The sequence below is a fragment of the Acomys minous genome (assembly GCF_964271855.1).
Source record: "Acomys minous genome assembly, chromosome: 4".
NCBI lineage: Eukaryota > Metazoa > Chordata > Mammalia > Rodentia > Muridae > Acomys > Acomys minous.
In genome coordinates, this window is record NC_140486.1 from 109,856,623 (window position 1) to 109,879,286 (window position 22,664).

Consider the following 22,664-nt stretch of genomic DNA (forward strand, 5'->3'; position numbering starts at 1 on the left):
TATCTTTTTTTTTTTTTTTAAGAGAGACTAACTTTGCATTTTTAAAGATAAAGTTTTGTTTTGTCTTGAGACGCAGGGTTTCTTTGTGTAGCCCTGGTCATCTCTCTCTGTAGACCAAGCTGGCCTTGAACTCAGAGATCCACCGGCCTCAGCTTCCCAAGTGCTGAGATTAAAGGCAGTCACCACCACCAGCAAGGTCTACTCTATGAGTATGTCTATGGCTATTCTAAAAAAAGAAAGAAACGGGCTGGAGAGATGGCTCAGCGGTTAAGAGCAGTGACTGCTCTTCCAGGGGTCCTGAGTTCAATTCCCAGCAACCACATGGTGGCTCACAACCATCTATAATATGATCTGATGTACACTGTAAACATAATAAATAAATCATTTTTTTTTTTTCAATTTAAAGCAAGCAAGCAAGCAAGCAAGTCCTGTGTGGAGAACCACAGGGAATGTACATGAGAAATGTTCCGTGAAGAAGTTCTGTTGTTGACTACCATACATCATACTTAGTGCTTGTTCAGCATTCATGTGACCTTGGATGGAGCCCCAGCACCACATAAGCCACGTATTGTGAGACACTATGAATCCCAAGGTCAATCCAAGTCAAGGTCATCCTTGACTAGATATAGACTTGGAGGCTAGTCTGTGCTACTTGAGAGCCTCTCAAAAACCAAAGCAACACCCAAAACCCAGGATGACTGCATCAACAGGGGATATAATCTTTGTTTTTTGATTTTTCGAGACAGTGTTTCTTTGTGCAGCTTTGGTTGTCCTAGAACTCACACTCTGTACACCAGGCTGGCCTTGAACTCACAGAGATCCACCTGCCTCTGCCTCCCCAGTGTACCAAGGAGCTGGAGAGATGACTCAGAGATTAACAGCACTGACTGCTCTTCCAGAGGTCCTGAGTTCATTGAGTTCAATTCCCAGCAACCACGTGGTGGCTCACAGCCATTTATAATGAGATCTGGTGCCCTCTTCTGGCCTACAGTCATACGTGCAGGCAAAGCACCGTGTGTGTGTGTGTGTGTGTGTGTGTGTGTGTGTGTGTGTGTGTGTGTGTGTGTGTGTGTGTGAGAGAGAGAGAGAGAGAGAGAGAGAGAGAGAGAGAGAGAGAGAGAGAGAGAGAGAGAGAGTTGTGTGTGAGAGAGACAGAGACAGAGACAGAGAGAGAGAGAGACACAGAGAGAGAGACAGAGAGAAACAAATATATTTTTAAAAAGATATACACCACCACTGCCCAGCCTAGGTGATATAACCTTAAGATTAATTTTTGTGTGAGTGCCCGTGTGAGCGCATGGGTGTGCAGGTGCCCATGGAGGCCAGAAGAAGGCAAGTGTCCTTCTGAGCAAGTGTAATATGAGGTTGCAAGCTGCCCAGTGTACGTGGTGGGAACTGAACTCCAGTCCTTTGGAAGAGCAGCACGCACTCTTAACTGCTGAGCCATCTTTCCAGCCTCTAATGGAACCGTTTAACTCAAATCAAAGGGAAGCTTATAAAAACAGAGTGCTTTAATGACTCTACATGCCATCCCTTAGCTTCAACAAATCTCAGCTCACAGCCAATTTTGTAAATACCACATATTATTTTAAGGCAAATCGAGAATATATTACCTCATGTGTGCATGTTTTTGGAGAAATCTAGGAATCATTTACACAGTATAGTTCTAGCTTCTCATTGGAAGAAAATAATCCCCTGATACACTAAATATCCAGAAGGGGCTCCAATTTCCACAAGTCTTCTAAATGACTATTCTTAAAAAACAAACAAAACAAAAAAACAATGCCCCCAGCCTTTAATCCCAGCATTGTAGAGGCAGGTGGATCTCTATGAGTTCAAGGCCAGCCTGGTCTACAAAGTGAGTCCAGGACAGCCGGGGCTGTCTTGAAAAACCTAAACAAATAAACAAACAAAAAGCAAAGCAATACACCCAAACTTGTATGTTTAAGCCATGATTCGAAAAGGGGCCTTAGGCCACTGTCTGTTGATGCCTATTTTAAGTCTTTTAGTCCCCCAACCCCAACACCTTTTGCAAATTATTTGTTGAAGACACTGGGCGATTTGTTTTGTAAAATGATCATTTCTGGATTTTGATGATGGAACAAAGTAAGTGTACCTATTTTCACAGGGTCTCTTCTTCTGGACTAGACTGGCCTAGAATTTGTAGCTAAGGATAGCCTTGACATTCTGATCCTAGCCAGGTGGTGGTGGCATACACCTTTAATCTCAGTACAAAGGAGGCAAAAGCAGGCCAAGGACAGCCTGGTGTACAGAGCAAGTTCCAGGACAGCCAGGGCTACACAGAGAAACCCCGACTCTGAAAAACCAAAAAAAGTTATCTAATGTCTTCTAAAAAAAAGTATTATTATTAGTAGTATATGATGTGTGTAAGACTGTACACACACACACACACACACACACACACACACACACACATATAGAAGTCAGAAGGCAGTGGTTCTCAACCTATGGGTCATGACTCCTCTGGGTGTCAAATGACCCTTTCATGGGGGGGGTCAAATATTAGATATCCTGCATATCAGATATTTACATGATTCATACAGTAGAATAGTTATAGTTATGAAGTAGCATATGAAATACTTTTATGATTTGGGGGTCACAACATGAAGGCCTGTATTAAAAGGTTACAGCATTAGGAAGGTTGAGAACCACTGCTTTAGGACGTGGGTCTTTCCCTCCCCCTGGGGACCCGAGATCCACACAGGCTGTCTAGGCTTGTACCTGTCATAGGCGAGTACCTTTATCTGTGAGCCATTTTGCCAGTATCTTTTTTTTGTGTGTGATTGCATATTAAGCAGAAAAACATTTATTTCTATCAAACTGAATAAAGTCAATCTTCAAGCAAGATAGCAAAAATCAATTAACACAATGAATAGTTTGGACAGCATGCACAGAACCGACTCTGCTACTACTCAAGTGCATATGCCAAAATCAAGAGGAGCACCAACTGTCACACTGAAGAAAAGCTGACCTGTCGGCTCCTGCGACATAGTCCAGGCTAGCTTTAACCTTTGGACCATCTTGCGTGAGGATTACCCACATGCTGTATATCACCATACCCCAACCAAAACAACTTTTAGTTGCTTGTGTAGCCCAGGCTGGTCTTAAACTCACTGTGTACATAGCCGAGGATAGCTTTCCTTTCTCATTTCCCTGTCCCCGCTCCTGAGGGCTAGGATTACAGCTATGTACATCTGGACACTTTGTTTTATTTGTGGTTTTGTTTTTGTTTTTTGAGACAGGGTCTTACTGTGAATCTCTGGTTTGCGGGACACCATTCTGTAGACCATGCTGGTTTTGAACTAACAGAGATTCTTCTGCCTCTGTCTCTTGATCACTGGGATTTTTCTTTCTTTCTCTTTCTTTCTTTCTCTCTCTCTCTCTCTCTCTCTCTCTTTCTTTCTTTCTTTCTTTTAAGAGAAAGTCTCTCACTATATGGCCTAGGCAGCCTGAAATTCACTGTGTAGCCCAAACGGACCTCAAACTTTCAGGTAATGCCCCTGCCTCTGATTCCCAGATGCTGAAAATGCATGTGCCACTACACCCCTGGATTTTCGGATCAAAACAACTTTCAACTCTGATGTAACAATTAATTTTTGAGCAGGATCAGAGTCCTCTTCCTGCAGAGTCAGGTGGGATCAGCTTGACCAGGACACAGGTGTGAGAGGAAGTAACTGCTCGCTGTGCGAAGCCCACAACTTGTGGGCAAAGGAAATTGTGGCTGGCAATACATTTTACAGGATGCGAGCCACTCCGCATGGTGTTCAGTTTTAATCCATCCCCTGCCTGTGTGTTAGATTGGCCCTGCCTGTGGTTTGCGCTAATTCATTCATCTGAACGGAGCTGGAAGAATAAATGACTGTTCTCTGAGTCACAGTCAGTCCTATACTTACTAATGAGAGAATGTCATTCATTTCCCTAACATTTTTGTTTACTTGATTAAGCTTGTGTCGTTATCCCTCTTTCCCATTCTTCGAAGGAGAACTGTGTATCCTAGCATTTAGAGGCTGGCACTAAAGTTTGAATTTTGTTCTATTTGGGAAGTTGAATACAGATGCTAGTGATATAAGACACTTGACATCTATTAAAGTGTTTCTTGGGTCTGAGGAGAAAGCTCAGTGGGTAAGAATGCTTGCTGTGCAAACACCACAGTCCGAGTTTAAATCCACAACATCTAAGTAAAAAGCTAGATGTGGTCGGGTGTGTAATCCCAGCACTCGAGGAGACAGAGGCAGGCAGATCTTTGTGAGTTCGAGGCCAGCCTGGTCTACAAAGCAAGTCTAGGACAGTCAAGGCTACACAGAGAAACCTTGTTTCAAACAATAAGAACAAAAAGCTGGATGTGGCTTCATGTGCCTGAAACACTAGGGCAGTGGGTCAAGGTGGGGCAATGGGAGGGATCTCTCCAGGGCTTGCTGGCTGCCAGCCTAGCTCCAGATTCAGGTAGAGACCCTGTGTCAATGAATAAAGCAGAGAATGACACACACACACACACACACACACACACACACACACACACACACACACACACCACTTTTCCAAGACAAAAAATGGAATGTCTTTTAAACTATTGAAATGTTGCCAGGTGTGGTGGTGCACACCTTTAATCCCAGCACCTGGGAGGCAGAGCAGGTGGATCGCTGTGAGTTCGAGGCCAGCCTGCTCTACAAAGTGAATCCAGGACAGCCAAGGCTCCACAGAGAAACCCTGTCTTGAAAACAAAAACAAAAATAAACAAACAAAAAAGGGAATATCTTCAAAAAGTTTGTTTTAGATTTATTTTTTTATTTGTGCATTTTGCCTGCATGTATGCATGTAAACCATATGTGTGCACAGTTCCCATAGACATCAGAAGAGGGTGGCCAGATCCTTTGGAACTGGAGTTACAGGTAGCCAAGAGCTGCCATATGGGTGCTGAAAATGGAACCCAGGTCCCCTGTAAGAACAAGTGTTCTTAACTGCTGAGCCGTCCTCTGACCATCAACAGGCTCTCTCCTTGCCACAGTTAAATTCACCATCTAAATGCACAAAACACTGAAATAAAGAAAAAAAATTAAACCATGCTTACCAGCTGCCACTCCAAAGGTAATAAAGAGAGACTGCACGTTGGCTGCATAGGCGCTCAACACCCAGCCGAGAGAGTTCACCAGCCCTCCAATGATTGCTGTCTGGCGGCACCCGCAGGTATTAATGAACAAACCGATGAAAGGTCCTGCCATAGAGCAGTGAAAAAGGCACTAACTAGAGGCTCATTTTTGTCTTCTGTGTCCCCACACAAGAAGTTAAAGAATAAATCATCACCAGGGCTGCTTAGAGAAGGCCAAACCAGGGCTAGCAAGGTGGCTCAGCAGGAAAGGGGCTTGAAGCCAAAACTGCCAACCTGAGTTCAAGGCCCAGAACCCATACTGTAGAAAAAGAACAGACTCCTACAGGTTGTTGACCTCCACACATGTACCCCACCCCCAATAAAAATATAATAATACATTAAAATTAATATAATATACTTTTAATAAAGTAGGCAAAGCCAAATCATGAGAGGGGGTCCTTGCAGGTGTCAAGACAGGCAGCAATCTGAAAAGAGCTGAGAAGGAAAACTCAGTTCAGATTGACTTCCTCAACCTGGATCAAACTTTGGGAAGTCTGGTGCCAGGTGCTTTATTGTAGGCATATTTAAACCCAATAGAATTTAGAAAAAAGGTTTCCAGGAAATAATCTTTTTAATTCCAGGCACACAATAAAGCTTAAGGTGTGACTATGTAGAAACTCCTTTACAAAGGACGTGTGACCAGCTGGGCAGTAGTGTCTCACACCTTTAACCCCAGCCCTTGGGAGGCAGAGGCGGGACAATCTCTGTAAATTCGAGGAGAGCCTGGTCTACAGAGTGAGTTCCAGGACAAGACAGCCAGGGCTAATAAAGAGAAACCCTCCTCAAAAAGCCAAAAACCAAAACTGAAAAAAGCACATGTGACTATGAAGGTGAGACTCTTTCTCCCTACGCCTTTATCTTTAGTTCCCAGTCAATAGAATCCATCTTTAAAGAAGTTCGAGGCTGGCCTTGAACTCACAGAGATCTGCCTTTAAGGGAGATATCACATGTATTCTATGGCCTGCTGACCTCTATGCTCTCTCAGGCAGAGACAACAGCAGATTCTAGGCTGTTTAGCTATGAAACCCACCTTCATGGTCACATGTACTTTTTTCAGTTTAGGTTTTTGGCTTTTCGAGGAGGGTTTCTCTTTGTAGCCCTGGAACTCATTCTGTAGACCAGGCTGGCCTCGAACTTACAGAGATATCACTCTATGGTTTGGGTGAGGTCTATCTCTGCAGATAATAAAAAGCTTACCAGGTCCATAGCAACACCCACTCCCAGCTTTCTGGATGGAATGCAGGTATTTTATTTCCTCCAGGAGGAGACACCTCCAGTTTCCCTGGAATCTGAGGGCACAAGGACCTTTGTGCCCCCCAGCAATCTTAAAGTATAAAAACCTTTGGGATGTACCTGATCTCACCAGAGAATACACAGCTCCAGACTGGGAACAAGCAGTCAGTCTCACTCTGCCTACAACAGAAGCCCTTGCCTAGTAGTGGTCTAACAGAATGCAGCCTGACATGCATTTTCTCACCTTACACAAAATTTGAAAGTGTGTGGGAAAAGCAAACACTTGAAAATAGGAGAAATCAGCCTGGCAGTGGTGGCGCACGCCTTTAATCCTAGCACTTGGCAGAGGCAGGGGGTCTCTGTGAGTTCGAGGCCAGCCTGTTCTACAAAGAGAGTCCAGGAGAGCCAAGGGCTACACAGAAAAACCCTGTCTTGAAAAATGAGAGGGCTGGGGGGAGAAATCACACACACACACACACACACACACACACACACACACACACACACACACACACACACACACATCCAGTAGCAACACTGACTAGTTTCCTACCAATCTCCAACTGACTGGGTCCATGTGATGGCTGGCCCTCTGACTTAGTCACAACCTCTCAGGCTGGTAAAAACTTCTACCCTTGCCTCTGGTCTTCTTCCTGGCTTTCTATCTGTCTTATTGCAGACGAGGTTACATTTCACTTATTACATTTATCTATGCACTGTGTTGATCAGAGAGCACCAGATACAAGCAACACTTAAAAAGAGTTGCTATCTTCAATACACTGAGGCCCTGCTTTCTCCCCCAGTCCTCCTCTGAGACTATTAGGTTGCATTTTTTAAAAAATTTCATGAATCCCAGGCTGGTCTCAAATTGCCCATGTAACCAAGGATGACCTTGCACTTCTGATCCTCCTGCCTCCACCTTCCAAATGCACCATGCTTGGCTTGTTAGGTGCTGAGGGATGGATCTCAGAGCTCCATGCTTGCTAGAACTGCATCCCTGCCCCGGGATGTGCATTTTTGACACTGTGTAGAGATCAAAGATCATCACTTTATATAGTTATTGAGTATTGCATTTGGGTGGGGCTTTTCAACCTAAAGATGAACTTAGGGCTGGAGAGATGGTTCAGTGGATCAAAAAAAAAAAAAAAAAAAAAGAAGCTTGCTATGCAAGCTTGAATACCTGAGTTCAATTCCTAGAACTTACAGTGGAAGGAGAAAGCCAATTCCCGGAAGTTGTCCTCTCACTTTTACAAAGCAGCTGGGGCACACTTGTCCCCACGTTCATACACACACACATATGTATGCTTACAGTACATCCACACACAATAATAAATAAAATTATTGAGCTCTCAAGACTTTCCCTGCTCAGCCCAAACTAAAATAAAATTCCCCTGTGAGGTCTCTTTCTTCTGTGCCAGAGAAGGAACTGGTGCCTCCCACACACCAGGCGTGTTGTTACTTTTCTTCGGCTGTGACCAACCTGATAAAAAGAACTTAAGGGAAGGTTTGTTTGGGCTTGGGTTAGAGGGTGAGTTTCTCAAGGCCACCCGCTCACATTATAGTGCCTGGTCACACTGTGTCTGTCATCAGGAAGCAGAGACAATGCTGGTGCTCAGCCAGCTTCCTCCAGACCCAGAAGTGGTGTGGCCCCATATTTAGGGTAGGCCTTACCTCCTCAGTCAGATCAACCCAGAAACCCTCACAGAGGTCTGTCTCCTAGTGACTCTAAATCTATCAAGCTGACAATGAAGACTGAGAATGGTTCTGGGCAAGCGCTCTGCCAATAGGCTACAGCCCAGCCTTGTCTGCCTTGTGTGTGTGCTTGAAGATTTGCTGTTTTGTTTTGTCTTTTGAGACAGGGTTTCTCTGTGTAACCGTGGCTGTCCTAAACTCACTTTGTAGACCATGCTGGCCTTGAACTCATAGCAATCTGCCTGCCTTTGCCTCCCAAGTCCTGGGATTGTAGGGGTGCACCACCGTGCCCGGCTTTGTTTTTTATATTTTTATTCATCATGTAGCTCCAGCTGGCCTGGAGCCTGCTAAGCAGACCAGGTTGTCCTGGAACTCACAAAGGTCCAACCGCCTCTGCCTCCCAACTGCTGGGATTAAAGGTGTGTACTAATATTGCTATCAAGAAGTATTTTATCTGTTTAAAATGTATGTATGTCTTTTATGCATATGCGTGTTTTGCCTGCATGTATGAATGTGCACTATGTGCGTGCCTGGTGCCTGCAGAGGTCAGTAGAGGGTGTCAGATGCCCTGGAACTGGAGTTTCAGACTATGAGATACTTGTGGGTGCTGGAAATTGAGCCCAGGCCCTCTGTAAGAGCAGCCAGTGCTCTTCACCACTGACATCACTCCAGCTTCATTAATTTGTATTTGATTATGTGCATGCCTGTATGCATATGAATACAGGTGCCTGTGAAGGCCTGAAGTGTCAGATATTCCTGGAGCAGGAGCATTTGTGAGCCACCATGGATGGTTGCTGGGAACTGAACCCAGGTCCCCTGCAAGAGCAGGAAATGGGCTCAACTACAGAGCCATCTCTCTAGCCCCCCGTCTGGAGTTTTTGAAAGTACATAATTTGAAACATGAATGTAAATATGTATTTAATAAGTTCTGACATTAATGACAACAGTTCAGTTAGCTTATGTCAATAGACTTACTATATACTAAATATATCTCTATATAGCATGTGTTACATATTATATATATTACATAAATAACATTAAATCAGACCACTGGTATGAACATCTGAGGAAATTCTTGGGAGTAAGTGAAACTGAGATACCATAGTTTGAGGATATTTCTTTATATACATTAAAGAATAAAATCAAAGCTGTGAAAAAAAAAGTCAAAGCTGAGCATTGGTGGCACATGCCTTTAATCTTAGCACTTTGGGAGGCAGAAGCAGGAGGATCTCTACAAAGTGAGGCCAGGACAGTTAATCTACACAGAGAAACCCTGTCTCGAAAAACCAAAATAAATGAATACATAAAATATAAATAAATAAATAAAATAAAATAAAGCACAGACCCTATGGAAGAGCAGCCAGCCCACATTTTAATTTTTATTTGAACATGCCATAGTTGGGTGACCAAGTGACCCACACTGGAACATGTGTGACTTATGGCTTTGTTACTGAGAGCCCTTTGAGATATGAAAGACCAGAAAGGATTCAGAGGCAAGTGCTTTTGATATGCATGGTTATAAAATATCCTAAGACATTTGGGGGGGGGGGGAGGAAAGATATAAATCAGTGTGAATCTTCCTGGCTGGAGGATTTTATGAGGCAGACAGAAGGCATTAGCCACTGTCCTGACAAGAGCACTGGTGGACAATCGCTGCTGGCATTAAGTTGATAACCCTCTGGTGGTCTAGTAAGTGAGTGCTGCTTGGTAAGGCTTGCCATTTACGTTTTGCAAATGAGAAAAGTCAGACTGGGAATGCTGTAGATTCTCTGTAGTTAGGAAGTATAAACATTCAATGTGTGGGGCAGGAATCCCACTTCAATGCTCTGGCTTAGTTTTGCTTCCTACGCATTGCTCATAGATGACCAGCAGGTACTGCCAAGGGCTAACTGCTATTTTGACACAATGAAAAGAATTGATGTCCACAAGTCTCCCTCCCTCCCGCTTCTCTCTCTCTCTGTCTCTGTCTCTCTCTGTCTCTCTCTGTTTGTCTCTGTCTCTCTCTCTCTCTCACACACACACACACATTTGCTCACACTAATAAAGAACTCTCAAACCACCACAGAGGAGAATGAGGAGTTCAAAGGCAGTTTCAGCTGCATAGAGAGTTCCAGAACAGTACAAAACAAACAAACAAGCAAACAAACAAACAAAACCCAATACAATCCAGTTCTAGTCCTTTCTCTATGACTCTTGTTTAGGAATGATGGTTGTAAGTGGCCCCGTAGGTACTGGGAACTGAACCCTGCTCATCTGGAAGAGCACGTGTTCTTAACCATTGAGCCACCTGTCCAGGCCTGTCCTCGTTTGAAGACGACCAAGGAAGAACTGAAGGAGTCAAGAATGCCATAGACATTTACCAACAATCTTTTCACTTACATGTCTGTGCCCTTGGTTCTCATGTACTCGGGCTGTTCTGGAACTCACTATGCAGCTGAGGCTGGCTTTGAACTTCTAATCCTCCTGTGTGGTGGTTTGAGTGGGAAATGTCCCCCTTAGGCTCCCGTATTTGTACACTTTGTCCCTGGTTGGTTGTGCTCTTTTGGGAGGTTATGGAATCTTTAGGAGGTAGAGCCTGGCTGGAGAAAGGTACATCCCTGGGGTGGGCTTTGAGGGTTCATAGCCTGTTTGTTCTCTTTGTTTCCCTCCACCCCCCACCCCCACACGAGACAGGGTTTCTCTGTGTAGCCTTGGCTGTCCTAGACTTGCTTTGCAGACCAGGCTGGCCTTGAAATCACAGAAATCCACCTGCCTCTGCCTCCTGAGTGCTGGGATTACAGGCGTGCACCACCACACCCGGCTCCCCTTGCTTCTCAAATGTGTAGAGATGTGGTCTCCCAGCTTCCTATTCCTGCCCCCCACACCCGCTGTGTCCTGCTACTCTTCCCTGGCAGGAAGGACTCCTGATGGGGGTGGAGTTTATTATAGCAACAGAAAAGTAGCCAGTCCTGGTTAATCTTTTATCTTGACGGGCAGGGGAGGCAGTGCAGCAGTGGATTGCTTGCTTAGCACCTGTGAGGCCCCTGGATCTGATTCCCAAAGGTGCCAAAACACATTCACAAATGCTAAGTAAACTGGGTGAGATGGCTCATGCCTGTAATCCCAGCGTGTAGAAAAGTACACAAGGGTATCTGAAAGTCAGGTCATCCTTGCCTGTGTAGTGAGTTTAAGGCCTGCCTGGGCTGCACGGAACCCTGCCTCAGAACAACAGACGTGTTACAGTCGCAAAGGAACCGCTGAGCTAAGGCCAAGCCCAACAAAAGTGTTAAGAGAGCAGAAGTGATGGATCATCATTTACAGGGTCGGGGTGGAGATGGTGAGGTGGCTCAGCAGGTGAAGGCTGTGTCAAGGACAAGTCTGGCAACCTGAGCTTCACCCCCAGGACTGAGACGGCTGGAAAGAGAGAATCAGCTTCTGCAAGCTGTCCTCTGCCACAGAACAAGTGTACACAAACACACACTCACTCAACACACAAATGGCTAAATGGTAACTTTTGTTTTTAAAAGTTGGTGATGTCAGGCAGGTGGATTGCTGTGAGTTCGAGGCCAGCCTGGTCTACAAAGCGAGTCCAGGACAACCAAGGCTACACAGAGAGACCCTGTGTCAAAAAACCAAAAAAAAAAAAAAAAAAAGAAAAGAAAAGAAAAGAAAAGAAAAAAAAAGTTGGTGATGTCACTGATGACATCTGGCATGTTTCAGGAACGTGATGCGTTACCTATAACGGGGACTTGTCATTCTATAGATATACAGAGAACAGGTGTCAGAGAACATACCCACGATCAAGGTGATTCCCATGCTCAGGGAGCTGACCCAGGCGGTCAGGCCGCGGCTCTGGTGGAACTCTTCAAGCCACTCCACGTTGAGGACTCCTAGGGCCATCTGTGAGCCCATGATGAGGATGTGCACAAAAAAGGATGAAAGGACCATCATCCAGGCCCACCCGCCATCAATGTCCGGGTGAGGCTTCAGGGTCTTCTTAGCCTTGGGGTCATCTTCAAGGTCATACCCGATATCTTCGTGACTTGCATACATTTTCTACAGTTTTCTGAAACACATGCAGCAAATAATTTCATCACACCTGGAAACAAAAACCACCTTCGAGCTGGGCGTGGGGGTGCACGCCTTTAATCCCAGCACTTGGGAGGCAGAGGCAGGCAGATCTCTGTGAGTTCCAGGCTAGCCTGGTCTACAAAAACAAAACAAAAAACCCCCACATCTTCGAATAACTTCGAACAATCTTCGGACAGCTCTACCTTCCACTGTGATCCAAGTGGCTTCAGGGTCCAGTGATGCTCAAATTAGTGCAGATTGGTGGATCTGGGGTCTTTACAGATCGCTTTAAAAATCTGTCTGTATAACCACCCCGCAGGTATTATAAAGTTAAAGAAGGGAGGGGGAGAGGGTAGGAGGAGACGTGGAGGAAAGGAGGAAGCGACAGATGGAGAGAGAGCGAGAACATGCGTCCTGAATAGGATGTGTGAAGACAGACTAGTCTCCATAAAAAAAGATCTGTCCTCTGAGCCTGGGGAAGGAGGGAAGTGATGGGGACGGCAGACTGAGCCCTGTAGTTGATATCTCTGGTGAACTAGGCCGCTAGCTCACTGTCTGAGAACGAGTGGAGAGTGTGGAGATTGTAAAGGGGCCTAAATGTTCAGGACACCAGAAGCAGCTGCTACCTACCAGTGGAAATGTCTGTTGGGTAGTTCCTTAGGTCAAGGGGGCACCATGGCAGGCTAGAGGCCAGGATGTATTAGGGTGCCTGGCACCCCAGAATCTGTATAGGTGGAGCATGGCATGGACAGGTTGAACATGGACCCAAAGAGAACCTAAAACACCACCAAATGGCCACAAATGGATTTCTTTTATTGTCACCGAGTGTCCTGTTTGGCTGTTGTGGGTGAGTGGGTATGTGGGATGTGTTCAGTGCACATATGTGAGTATGTGGGTGTTTGAGCATGCGGAGTTCATGGCAGGCAGGCGGCCATCTATTATCTGCCTTATTGCTTATGGCTAGTGAGCCAATGCTAGGGTTACAGGCACGTGTTGCCAGGCCCGGCTTTTTATATGGGCTAGGGATTGAACTCAGATCCTAGGCTTGTATGACAAAGACTTTACTGAGTAAACAATTTCTTCAGCTCCTATCTTTATTGTACAGTGTTAGTTCAGAGCATTCCGAGCTTGACCTCACATACAAGTTGCCCTAACTCCCATGTTACTTGGAGAGTAAGCTCTTTTTTGGGGGGGTGAGGGTGGGGGGCATGTTCGAGACAGAGTTTGTCTGTGTAGCCTTGGCTGTCCTGGAACTCACTCTGTAGACCCAGCTGAACGCACAGAGATCCTCCTGCCTCTGCTGCACGATTGCTGGGATTGAAGGTGCGTGTCACCACCTCCCAGTAAGTGTGAGCTGTGGGAGCCCACCTCAGAATGACCTGTGGCTATAGCTCGAGAGCTCCTGAGGTGAACAGGACCAGTGTGTTTGTTGTTGAGGCAAAGAACCAGAGTGACTGCACATCATCTGTCACCCTTCATGCCTGGGGGGGGGGGGATTTTATTTCTATTTAAACATTTAAAACAGTGCAAAGGAACGCTAGGCCTTTAATCCCAGCACTCTGGAGGCAGAGGCAGGCGGATCTCTGTGAGTTCAAGGCCAGCCAGGTCTACAAAGAGAGTTCCAGGACATCCAGGGGTATTACACAGATAAACCCTGTCTGGAAAAACAACAAAACAAAGAATAGCATTGGCTGTTCTTCCAGAGGCCCTAGGTTCGGTTCCCAGGACCTACATCATGAGGCTTACAACTGCCTGCAACTTCAGCTCCAGGGAGCCCAGTGCCTTCCTCTGGACTCTGCAGGTACTGCATGTACACTTGTACACTGTGCGTGCAGACATTTGGACCCACATACATACACACTCGATGAAATTTTTTTTAATTAAAAAAAAATGGAAAACATAACCAGTAAGAAAAAAGGTGCAGAGCAATCAAGGAAGACACCAGACACTGATTTTTGAGCTCCATGACCTACACACACAGACATAAAATTAAATGATAATTTTCCAATCCCCAGAGAAGTGCTTGGAATATTAAGTACTTTTCTTTTTTTTAAAGATTTATTTATTGCCACGTGTGGTGGTGCACGCCTCCCAGCACTTAGGAGGCTGAGGCAGGCAGAGCTCTGTGAGTTCGAGGCCAGCATGGTCTACAAAATGAGTCCAGGACAGCCAAGGCTACACGAGAAACTCTGTCTTGAAAAACCAAAATAAATAAATAAATAAATTTCATTTTATGTATATTAGTGTTCTATCTGCATGTACACCTGCATGCCAGAAAAGGGCATCAGATCACACTATAGATGGTTGTGAGCCACCATGTGGTTGCTGGGAATTGAACTCCAGACCTCTGGAAGAGCAGACAGTGCTCTTAACCACTGAGCCAACTCTCCAGCCCTTAAGTACTTTTCTTAATGTTAAGAACTTTATATTCTGTGAGTCTGAGGCCAGCCTGATCTACAGAGCAAGTTCCAGGACAGCCAGAGCTGTTACATGGAGAAACCCTGTCTCAAAAAACAAACAAACAAACAAAACAACAACAACCAAAAAAAAACCCCAAAACCTTATATTCTTACTGAATTATTTATTTTATGGGTTAAAAGATACAGTTGCCATCGAACTGCTCTGGGCATTTCTAGTTTACTTGCTCATGAATAAATGTGGGTGATTAGCAGGTAACAGACAATTTTATGCAAGAGGCCCAAGGGTGGCAGCAGAAGACAGCACAGCAGGAAGAGGGCCCAGAACGCAGGTTGGGTAAACAGCTTACTGAGACCCTTAGGGGTTCTGTCTGATCTCCCTGAATGCATGCCTGTAGTTACAGAAAATGGTAGCTGAGACAGGAGGATTTCTGGGAATTTGAGACTGGGGTACACAGTGAATATTGGTTCAGGCAGGGCTGTGCAGCAGAACACTGTCTTAAAACAAACAAAAACAGGGGAAACAAAACAACATTATGGTTCATAGCCATAATGCTACCATTCGAGAGGTGGAAGCAGAAGGATCAGGAGTTCAAGGCTAGCCTCAGCTGTGTAGCAGGTTTAAGGACAGACTAGACCTCAAGAGAAAACACACACACAGAGAGAAAAAAACAAAAAAGAAAATCAAGTATTTGCATTTTCTCTCTCTCTCTCTCTCTCTCTCTCTCTCTCTCTCTCTCTCTCTCTCTGTTTTTGTTTTTGAGACAGGGTGTCTCAGTGTAGCCCTGGCTTTCCTGGACTTGCTCTGTAGGACCAGGCTGGCCTTGAACTCAAGGAGATCCCACCTGCCTCTGCCTCTGCCTCTGTCTCTGCCTCCTGAGTGGGACACCACACCCAGCTACGTATATTTTTATAAAAGCAGCCATTCCTTGACTGCACAATTCATTGTCCAAGTAGGTCACTAAAGCATATGTCTACAGGAAAGCACACGTTTACTCTGATATAATTTGACTGTTTCTTCCAAAGCTCATATTGAAACCTACTTGCCACTGTAGCCATAGTAACAGATGGACCCTCTAGAAGGGATATGTCAAAAGGGTCCCAACTTCAGGAATGGACTGAGGCCACTGTCCCCAGAGTGGGTTAGTTGTCTTGGGAATGGATTCCTGATAAAAATGGGATGGGTGTGGCTTAATGTTTATCCTGGTCTCCCCAGCACTGCATGTGCACAGTGCATACACACACAAACACACACACGTATATAAAGGAGGCTGGAGAGATGGCTCAGCAGTTTCAAGCACTTGTTCCTTTTGCGGAGGACTGGTGTTGACTTCCCAACGCCCACAGGGTGGCTCACAAGACCCGACGACACCTTCTGGCCCCAGAGGAACATGGTGCACACAGACAAGCAGGCACATGGGTGTTTAACAAACATGAAAGATTTTTCAAAAATTAAGAGTAAGTAAAAAAAAAAACAAAAGTCACAAATGAGGAAAGAGGGTGGCACTGAAGTGACAAATGTTGAAATGTAAGCCAAAAACACAGTAATGGAGAAATGAAAATGTCAGGTTTTTTTCTGGAGTATCTTATAGATTAAAGTATAATTAACATTTTTTAAAGGAGGAAACCCCCCCTGTTAGGATGAGGTGTTTAATTTTAAAGATTTATTTATTTATTTATTTTGTATACAGTGTTCTGTCTGCACACCAGAAGAGGATACCAGGTCTCATTATAGATGGCTGTGAGCCACCATATGGTTGCTGGGAATTGAACTCAGGACCTTTGCAAGAGCAGCCAGTGCTCTTAACCTCTGAGCCATCTCTCCAGCCCCAACATTTTTTATTTTTATTTTTACAGTTTGGTCATAGGAGGACTTTTTACAAGCAAGTTATTTTACTTTTAACTGGGCTGTGATTGTGTCTCATTCCATGAACCAGTTATAATGAGAAGCAAAGACGGGTGCTTTACAAGTTAAAACTAAAACTGCAATCTCGTCTCAAAGTGGTCAAAGCTATTCACTGGCAGGTGAGTTCTTCAGCCCTTGTCTAAAACAGTTAAAGATAAGGAATTTCAGGCCGGTAGAGGGCGCGGTAGAGACCAAGAGGCTGCAGTACTGAAGAGGAGGGTCCCAAGTGTAAGGCAATGAACTCCGGCTGGTTTCATAAGGAGGGGTACAAGGGCAGGGTGAGGGTGGAGGGAGTACGGTTAAGAGTCATGCCTCCAGTGGGTCAGGGCTGGGCTGGATGGCTTCTGCCAGGATGGCCCTGGACAGTTGGTATTAAGGTCCTAAATGAGCCCATTTTACAGATACGACAACTGAGACATCTGTTTGTATGTGTGTTTGACAAGGTCTCACATAGCCTATGCTGGTCTCAGGCTTGGAGGATGACCTTGTATTACAGTGCTGGATTTAGGCGGTGCTGGGGGAATTGAACCTAGGGCCTTACGAAAGCTATACAGGCACCCTACCAACTAGGGTACATCCCCAGCTCTGAAAGCCAGCGTGTTGTTTAATAGGTGGCCCCGTGAAATCCAAATATGAACAAACATATGGTCAGTCTCAACCTCTTCTCCGCACTTCCTCCCCCTTTCTCCCATCCCCTCTTTCCCTCTCTCCTTTGACAAGGCTAAAGAGAATCTTTCTAATCCCTAATAAAGCACCCCCGGGCATCCTCGCTAATGAGCCTGAGCCTGAACCAACTTTTCAGCAGGAAGAAAGGCTTAATTGGTAAGCAGAGTTGAGCTCATAAAACCTTGTCAGACCGTGGCAGCCTTTTAATGGCTGTGCTGGATCCTCACTGTCCCCTTTCCTCTCTGGAGATGCTCAGCATCCGCTGCCCTGGTCCAGCAGCTCGTGATGCCGCACCCTCCGAGCCTCCATCCCCACCAGGGGACCCCGACACAGAGACACCCGCACCCTCGAAGGTCGCTAGTTGTAGTCCCATCACTGTCCACTTCAAGTCAGGAGCACCGGAGCTCGAGGTCGAGAGCCCGGGCGACGCGCGCTCTGGTGCCCTGGGGGCGCGCGCCATCCTGGACCGCGCGCATCCTCTTCCACAGCTTGGGGGTGGGGGTGGGGGGGCGGACAAGGGAGCATCGTCGCCCTGCCCAAGCCCCTCTATTCTCCTACCTTGTCAGGGGCTCTCGTTCCCGGAGGAGCCGCGTCTACCAGTATCGACCGGTACCCACCAGTATCCGCCGGCTCGGAGATGCTACAAACGGGTTGTAGCTAGCTCCCCGGCGCAGGTCAGCACAGCCTCAGGGTGCTCACCGCACGCAGCCCAAGGGGCTACGATCTCACTCGGTTCCCGGTCTGGACCTGTGAACTTGCAGGTCCTTTCTGAGAACCCGGGGACGCTGGGTGTGGGGACTGGTGGCAAAGTCGACCAGCATCCTGCAGATACAGCGTCTGGGACTCCGTTCTTCGCCCGGCTCCCTGCGCTCTGTACGGGGCTCCCAGACCTGCCCTCCACTCGCTGTCTGGCCTGGTGAACCTTCTGGAGCCTGAGGCTAGATGCTTCTGTCCCGGAGCCTTAAAACAAGGCTACCTGGAGGTTCCTTCCAGTTCGGGCAATTTCAGATCTCCACGTTGGTTCATTCCTATACCGGCTAATTCTGGTTTGGCAGGGAGGGAAAAAAAAAAATCTGCAGGCTCCTCACAGGCACACTCTTGTGGCCGGTTGAAGTTTATCGCCTTCACTGAGATTCCTCAATCCTGTGCACATTTGCAACCTTAGGAAATGGCCAGAAATCTCAGAGGTGTGGGGGAATCTTCCTCCTCCCTCCCCCCGCCCCCGTTACGCGGGAAATAACGAATCAGGCCCTCATACAAGTCTTGGCCAAAAAAGAGGGCAAGAATTTCAATACTCATAGCCACTGTAGACTGAAAAATCCCTCATCTTTGTCCCGGTCTGCGTACTACCTCTTCCTATCTTTCTGAAGTGCCCTTTACTTACACTCATAGGCAGGCAACACAATGCTTTGCGCCCTCGGAGAGTTTTTAGTATTTTGTTCAATACACGAAGCAAATGCTCTTTTCCCTAACCTGATCGGTTCTGTACTTTCCTGTCATTGTTACTATAAACTACCACAAACATAGTGGTTGAAAGCGACACAGATTCACTGTTTTACAGTTCTGACAGCCAGAACCTGAAATGGGCCTTACTGGATAAAATTCAGAGCATGGGCACACTGAATCGGCATTCCTCCTGGCACCTCTAGCTGAGCCACCAGCTTATGCAGGCTGCCCACACGCCTTGGCTGGCAGCCACTTCCTGGTCTTCAGAGCCATCTACATTGCATCATTCTGTCTGTCTTGAGTACTTGGGTCACCCTCTTTCTCCACTGGTTACCCCTCTCTCCTCCTTTTTATTTTAAATTCTCCTAAACGAAGATTAACTTATTTTGTGTATGTGTGCCCCTGCATGCCACAGTTTGCGTGTTACTCATAGGACAACCTTTGGGAGGCAGTTTTCGTGGGGTCGGGTGAGTGGTCAGGCTTGGCAGCAAACACCCTTTACTGCAGAGCGTTCTCTCCAGCCCCTTCTCTTCCACTTGTGTGGCCCCTGGAGTTCTCTTGGTTCTGCCTGGATAATTCACACATCTATTTTAAGGCCAGCTGACTAGCAATGCACTTCCATCTGCTACCTTGATTCTCCTCCTGCCATTTAAGGTCACATAGTCACAGGTTCTTGATTATGACAGAGATTTCTTTGTGGGGGTGGGTGGGGGGTGAATCAATTATGCTGCCCACCATGGATTTCTGTTCCTCCCCACTTTCTTTCCATAAAACATTCATGTGTATTTTATATTGTCTTTGCCTTTATTGGTTCTTGTTTTGTTTTGTTTTTTGAGGGACAGCAGCTCGAGTGCCTCAGGTTGGCCTGGAAGTAGCTATGGAGCTGAGGATGGCTTTGAACTTTAGATCTTCCTGCCTCCGCTTCCCATGTGCTGGCATTATTGGCAGATGCCACCTCACCATGGCCAGTTATGCAATGCATAAATGAAAGTCAGGACTCGATGCATTGCTAGGAAAGGGCTCTCCGGTTGAGCCGCGTCCCCAACCTTCCTATATTCATTTTAATAAGCCAATAGGATGGGGAAGAATGGCTAAATGAGGACATTTGCAGGAATACTTCTATGATGATGTCAGCCAAACAAATGGATGATAAGTACCCGCTTGGATTGTACTTCTCAGATGCTCTGCGTTCCAAACAGCCAATCAAGGATGGGAAGCTACATGTGGTGGCTCACACCTATAATCCTAGCTCTTGGGGAGTTCAAGGCCAGTCCGGGCTACAAGAGAGCTTTTTTTTTTTTTTTTTTTTTTTTAAAAGAAAGAGAGTTCCAAGCAAGTATATCAAGTACAGACGATCCATCTGTTTTTACAAGAGGTGCTAATGGATTGAATTGAGTGTGCGATGTCCCCCACAGGTTCTTGACTCTGAACACTTGGTCCCCAGCCATAGGTGTTGTTCGGGCAGGTTGTGGAACCTTTGGGACACATGTTGTGGCTAGCAGAAGTGAGTGGCTGTGGGCGGACTTTGAGGATTCTCTCTGCTTCTGGGGCTGGGCTGCCTCTCTATTTTTCGATCCATTAGAAGCAAATGGAGACTGACACATGCTGCTACCGTCACGGAGCCTCTCCACTGCGGTAAAGGCTTTACCTGTGAAACCTTGAGCCTTAGCAAGTACGACTTCCTTCTTTAAGCTGCTTTAGTTGATGTTTTGTCACAGTGAAAAGAAAACTAATCCAAGAGGTCTGTAAGGCCAAATCCCCTCCTAATCCGGTCAGTGCTGGTGCACACCTGTAATCTCAGCATTTGGGAGGCAGAGGCGGGTGGATCTGTGAGTTCATGGCCAGCCTGGTCTACACATGGAATCCAGGGAAACCAAAGCTACACAAGAGAAACCCTGTCTCAAAAGCAAACAGATAAACAAACTCTCCTCCTGACCTCCTAGCCCTAGAATCTTGAAGATTTATTTATTTATTTATCTACTTATTTATTTTTGGTTTTTCAAGACAGGGTTTCTCTGTGTAGCCTTGGCTGTCCTGGACTCTCTTTGTAGACCAGGCTGGCCTTGAACTCACAGAGATCCACCTGCCTCTGCCTCCTGAGTGCTGGGATTAAAGCCTGGTCTACAAAGTGAGTCCAGGACAGCTACACATAGAGAAATCCTGTGTCAAAAAAAAACCAAAAAAACAAAAAAACAAAAACAAATACAAACAAAAAGGAAAATTGAATGAATGCATACATCTCTTTGGGTACCAGCAGCTTCTAAACCCAGGATGTTTATATAAGTCTGGTTTGTCAGGTTGGGCCCCTGCAAAAGAAGGGCACATGGTTTCAATGTATTGTGCAGGAGGAGTGCCAGTATTGGGAAACTCGTAGCACCATGTGGTCAGCCATGACGTAACCAAGGCACTGTCCTGTCCCCGGTGAGGCGGTAGAGCATGTATGGCAGACACCAGGAGTACATGGTGCTTAGCTGTCTAGGTCACAACTGGACCCATGAGCAGGAAAACAAGCTCTCCCCGTGTGAATTTATGTGGCTTGCCCATCAGCCCCAAAGCGGAGACCGTGAAAGGAGGGAGTTGAAAGTTCATGATAGGGACAAAGTCCCAAAGAAGTTGCCCCCACTGTTTTTGCTGAGCTTGTCTCCTCTGCTTTGGGATGATAGAAGCTGATGGATCTGCAAAAACAGCCTGGAGTGGGAGCTGGTCAGATAACTGACAGAGCCTGGGGACATGTGGTTAGACATGCTGCCGTGGAGCCAGGCCAAAGCCAGAGTTGATTTGAACTTCAGAGTCAGGTCTGGTCACGGAAGTGAGGCGTGGGATTGTGGGAGCCAGAGAGATGAAGTGCAGGTGGGTTAGCCGGCAGATGGATGGACAGCATTGTGAACAGACCCTCCCAGTACTTGGGAGTGAGCTGAGCTGAGCTAAGGCCTTTAGGACAGTTGGAAGTTCTTTACCTTTGACTCTGTGGTCAGACAAAGGCTGGCGGGGCCATGGCCAGGGTTAAGTGTCTTCCTCTTCATGGGGTCTGGATGAGGGAGTTACACCCATTCTTCAGGCTGGTGTTTCTGGTAAGCTTAGGCCTGCTTTGCCCGTTATGATTTTACTACACCCATGTGCTCCTAATGAGCTCAATTTACTTTGATGAGTTTACAAGGCAGCCTTCTTTCAATTTAGGAATAGGTTACCTATTAGTCTGCAGCTGGTGAGTGGTAACAGACAGATAATGCTGCCGCCAAGGTGCAGAGTCAGCTCGTCTCTATATTTATACTTAAAATGGAGCCCAAAGCTGCTTGTAACAGGGAGCCACTCAAGGTAAGGCACAGCCTGGAAAGCCCCTGTTTTATACAATATGGAGTGAATTAGGGCAGGTGTTCTGGTTAGGTTTTTTGTTTTTGTTTTTTGTTTTTGTTGTTTTTAAATCAGCATGATACAAGCTAGAGTCATCTGAGAAGAAGGAACCCTGAGGAAACACCTCCATCAGACCTGCCTTTGGGCAACAGTGAGGCATTTTCTTGATTAATGGTTGATATCGGAGGGCTCAGTTCCCTGTGAGTGTCAAGGCACTCTGACCTCAGTCTACCTCCCAGCAGGAGAATTCTCATTAAGTCCTGAATGACCTGCCCCTTTGTCTGTACCTTCTCATGCGTCAGGCACAGCATAGCTTGTGCTCCGGCTGTTGCCTCTGTAAGGGGACCAGGGTTTATCCACCATTGCAGAGCAATAAAGCATCTATGATACTGGCTCTAGTTTGCTAGGATTTGCAACGTGGCCCTGCCATTCATTAGCGGGGTGATCTTGGGCATTTTATCTAACATTTCTAGTTTCAGGTATTTTTTAAAAAATAAATTAGAATGAAAACAGCAATTGTCTCATTGCTCTGTTGAGAGGAATATGTAAAATATGTAAAGAGGGCGGAGCAGTGCCTGGCTCAGAGTAGCTACACATTGCAAAGTTCTCAGCATCTACACAAGCATTACCATCAGCATCAGCATCTATAGCGGCATCACCATCAGCATCACCATCAGCATCTTCATCTCCATCCTTTGCTCTCATTCATTCAACTCTCAGAATGCCACTTGGAGCC

The 22,664-nt window shown here is 46.2% G+C and overlaps 1 protein-coding gene across 2 annotated transcripts in view; it reads right to left on the reverse strand.

The window, feature by feature from the left end:
• SLC16A14 (solute carrier family 16 member 14) overlaps window positions 1-18,264 on the reverse strand; it is a 31,229-nt gene extending 12,965 nt beyond the window's left edge. The window contains exons 1-3 of one of the 2 annotated variants that reach the window (XM_084779183.1): window positions 17,690-18,264; window positions 11,866-12,137; window positions 5,090-5,233 (exon numbers count right to left, since the gene is read on the reverse strand). In XM_084779183.1, the coding sequence (XP_084635309.1) occupies window positions 5,090-5,233; window positions 11,866-12,124 (403 nt within the window). In that variant the 5' untranslated portion in view covers window positions 12,125-12,137; window positions 17,690-18,264. The remainder of the gene's footprint in view (window positions 1-5,089; window positions 5,234-11,865; window positions 12,138-17,689) is intronic. The other variant, XM_084779184.1, reaches the window with a different exon arrangement.
• Window positions 18,265-22,664: the final 4,400 nt, after the last annotated feature.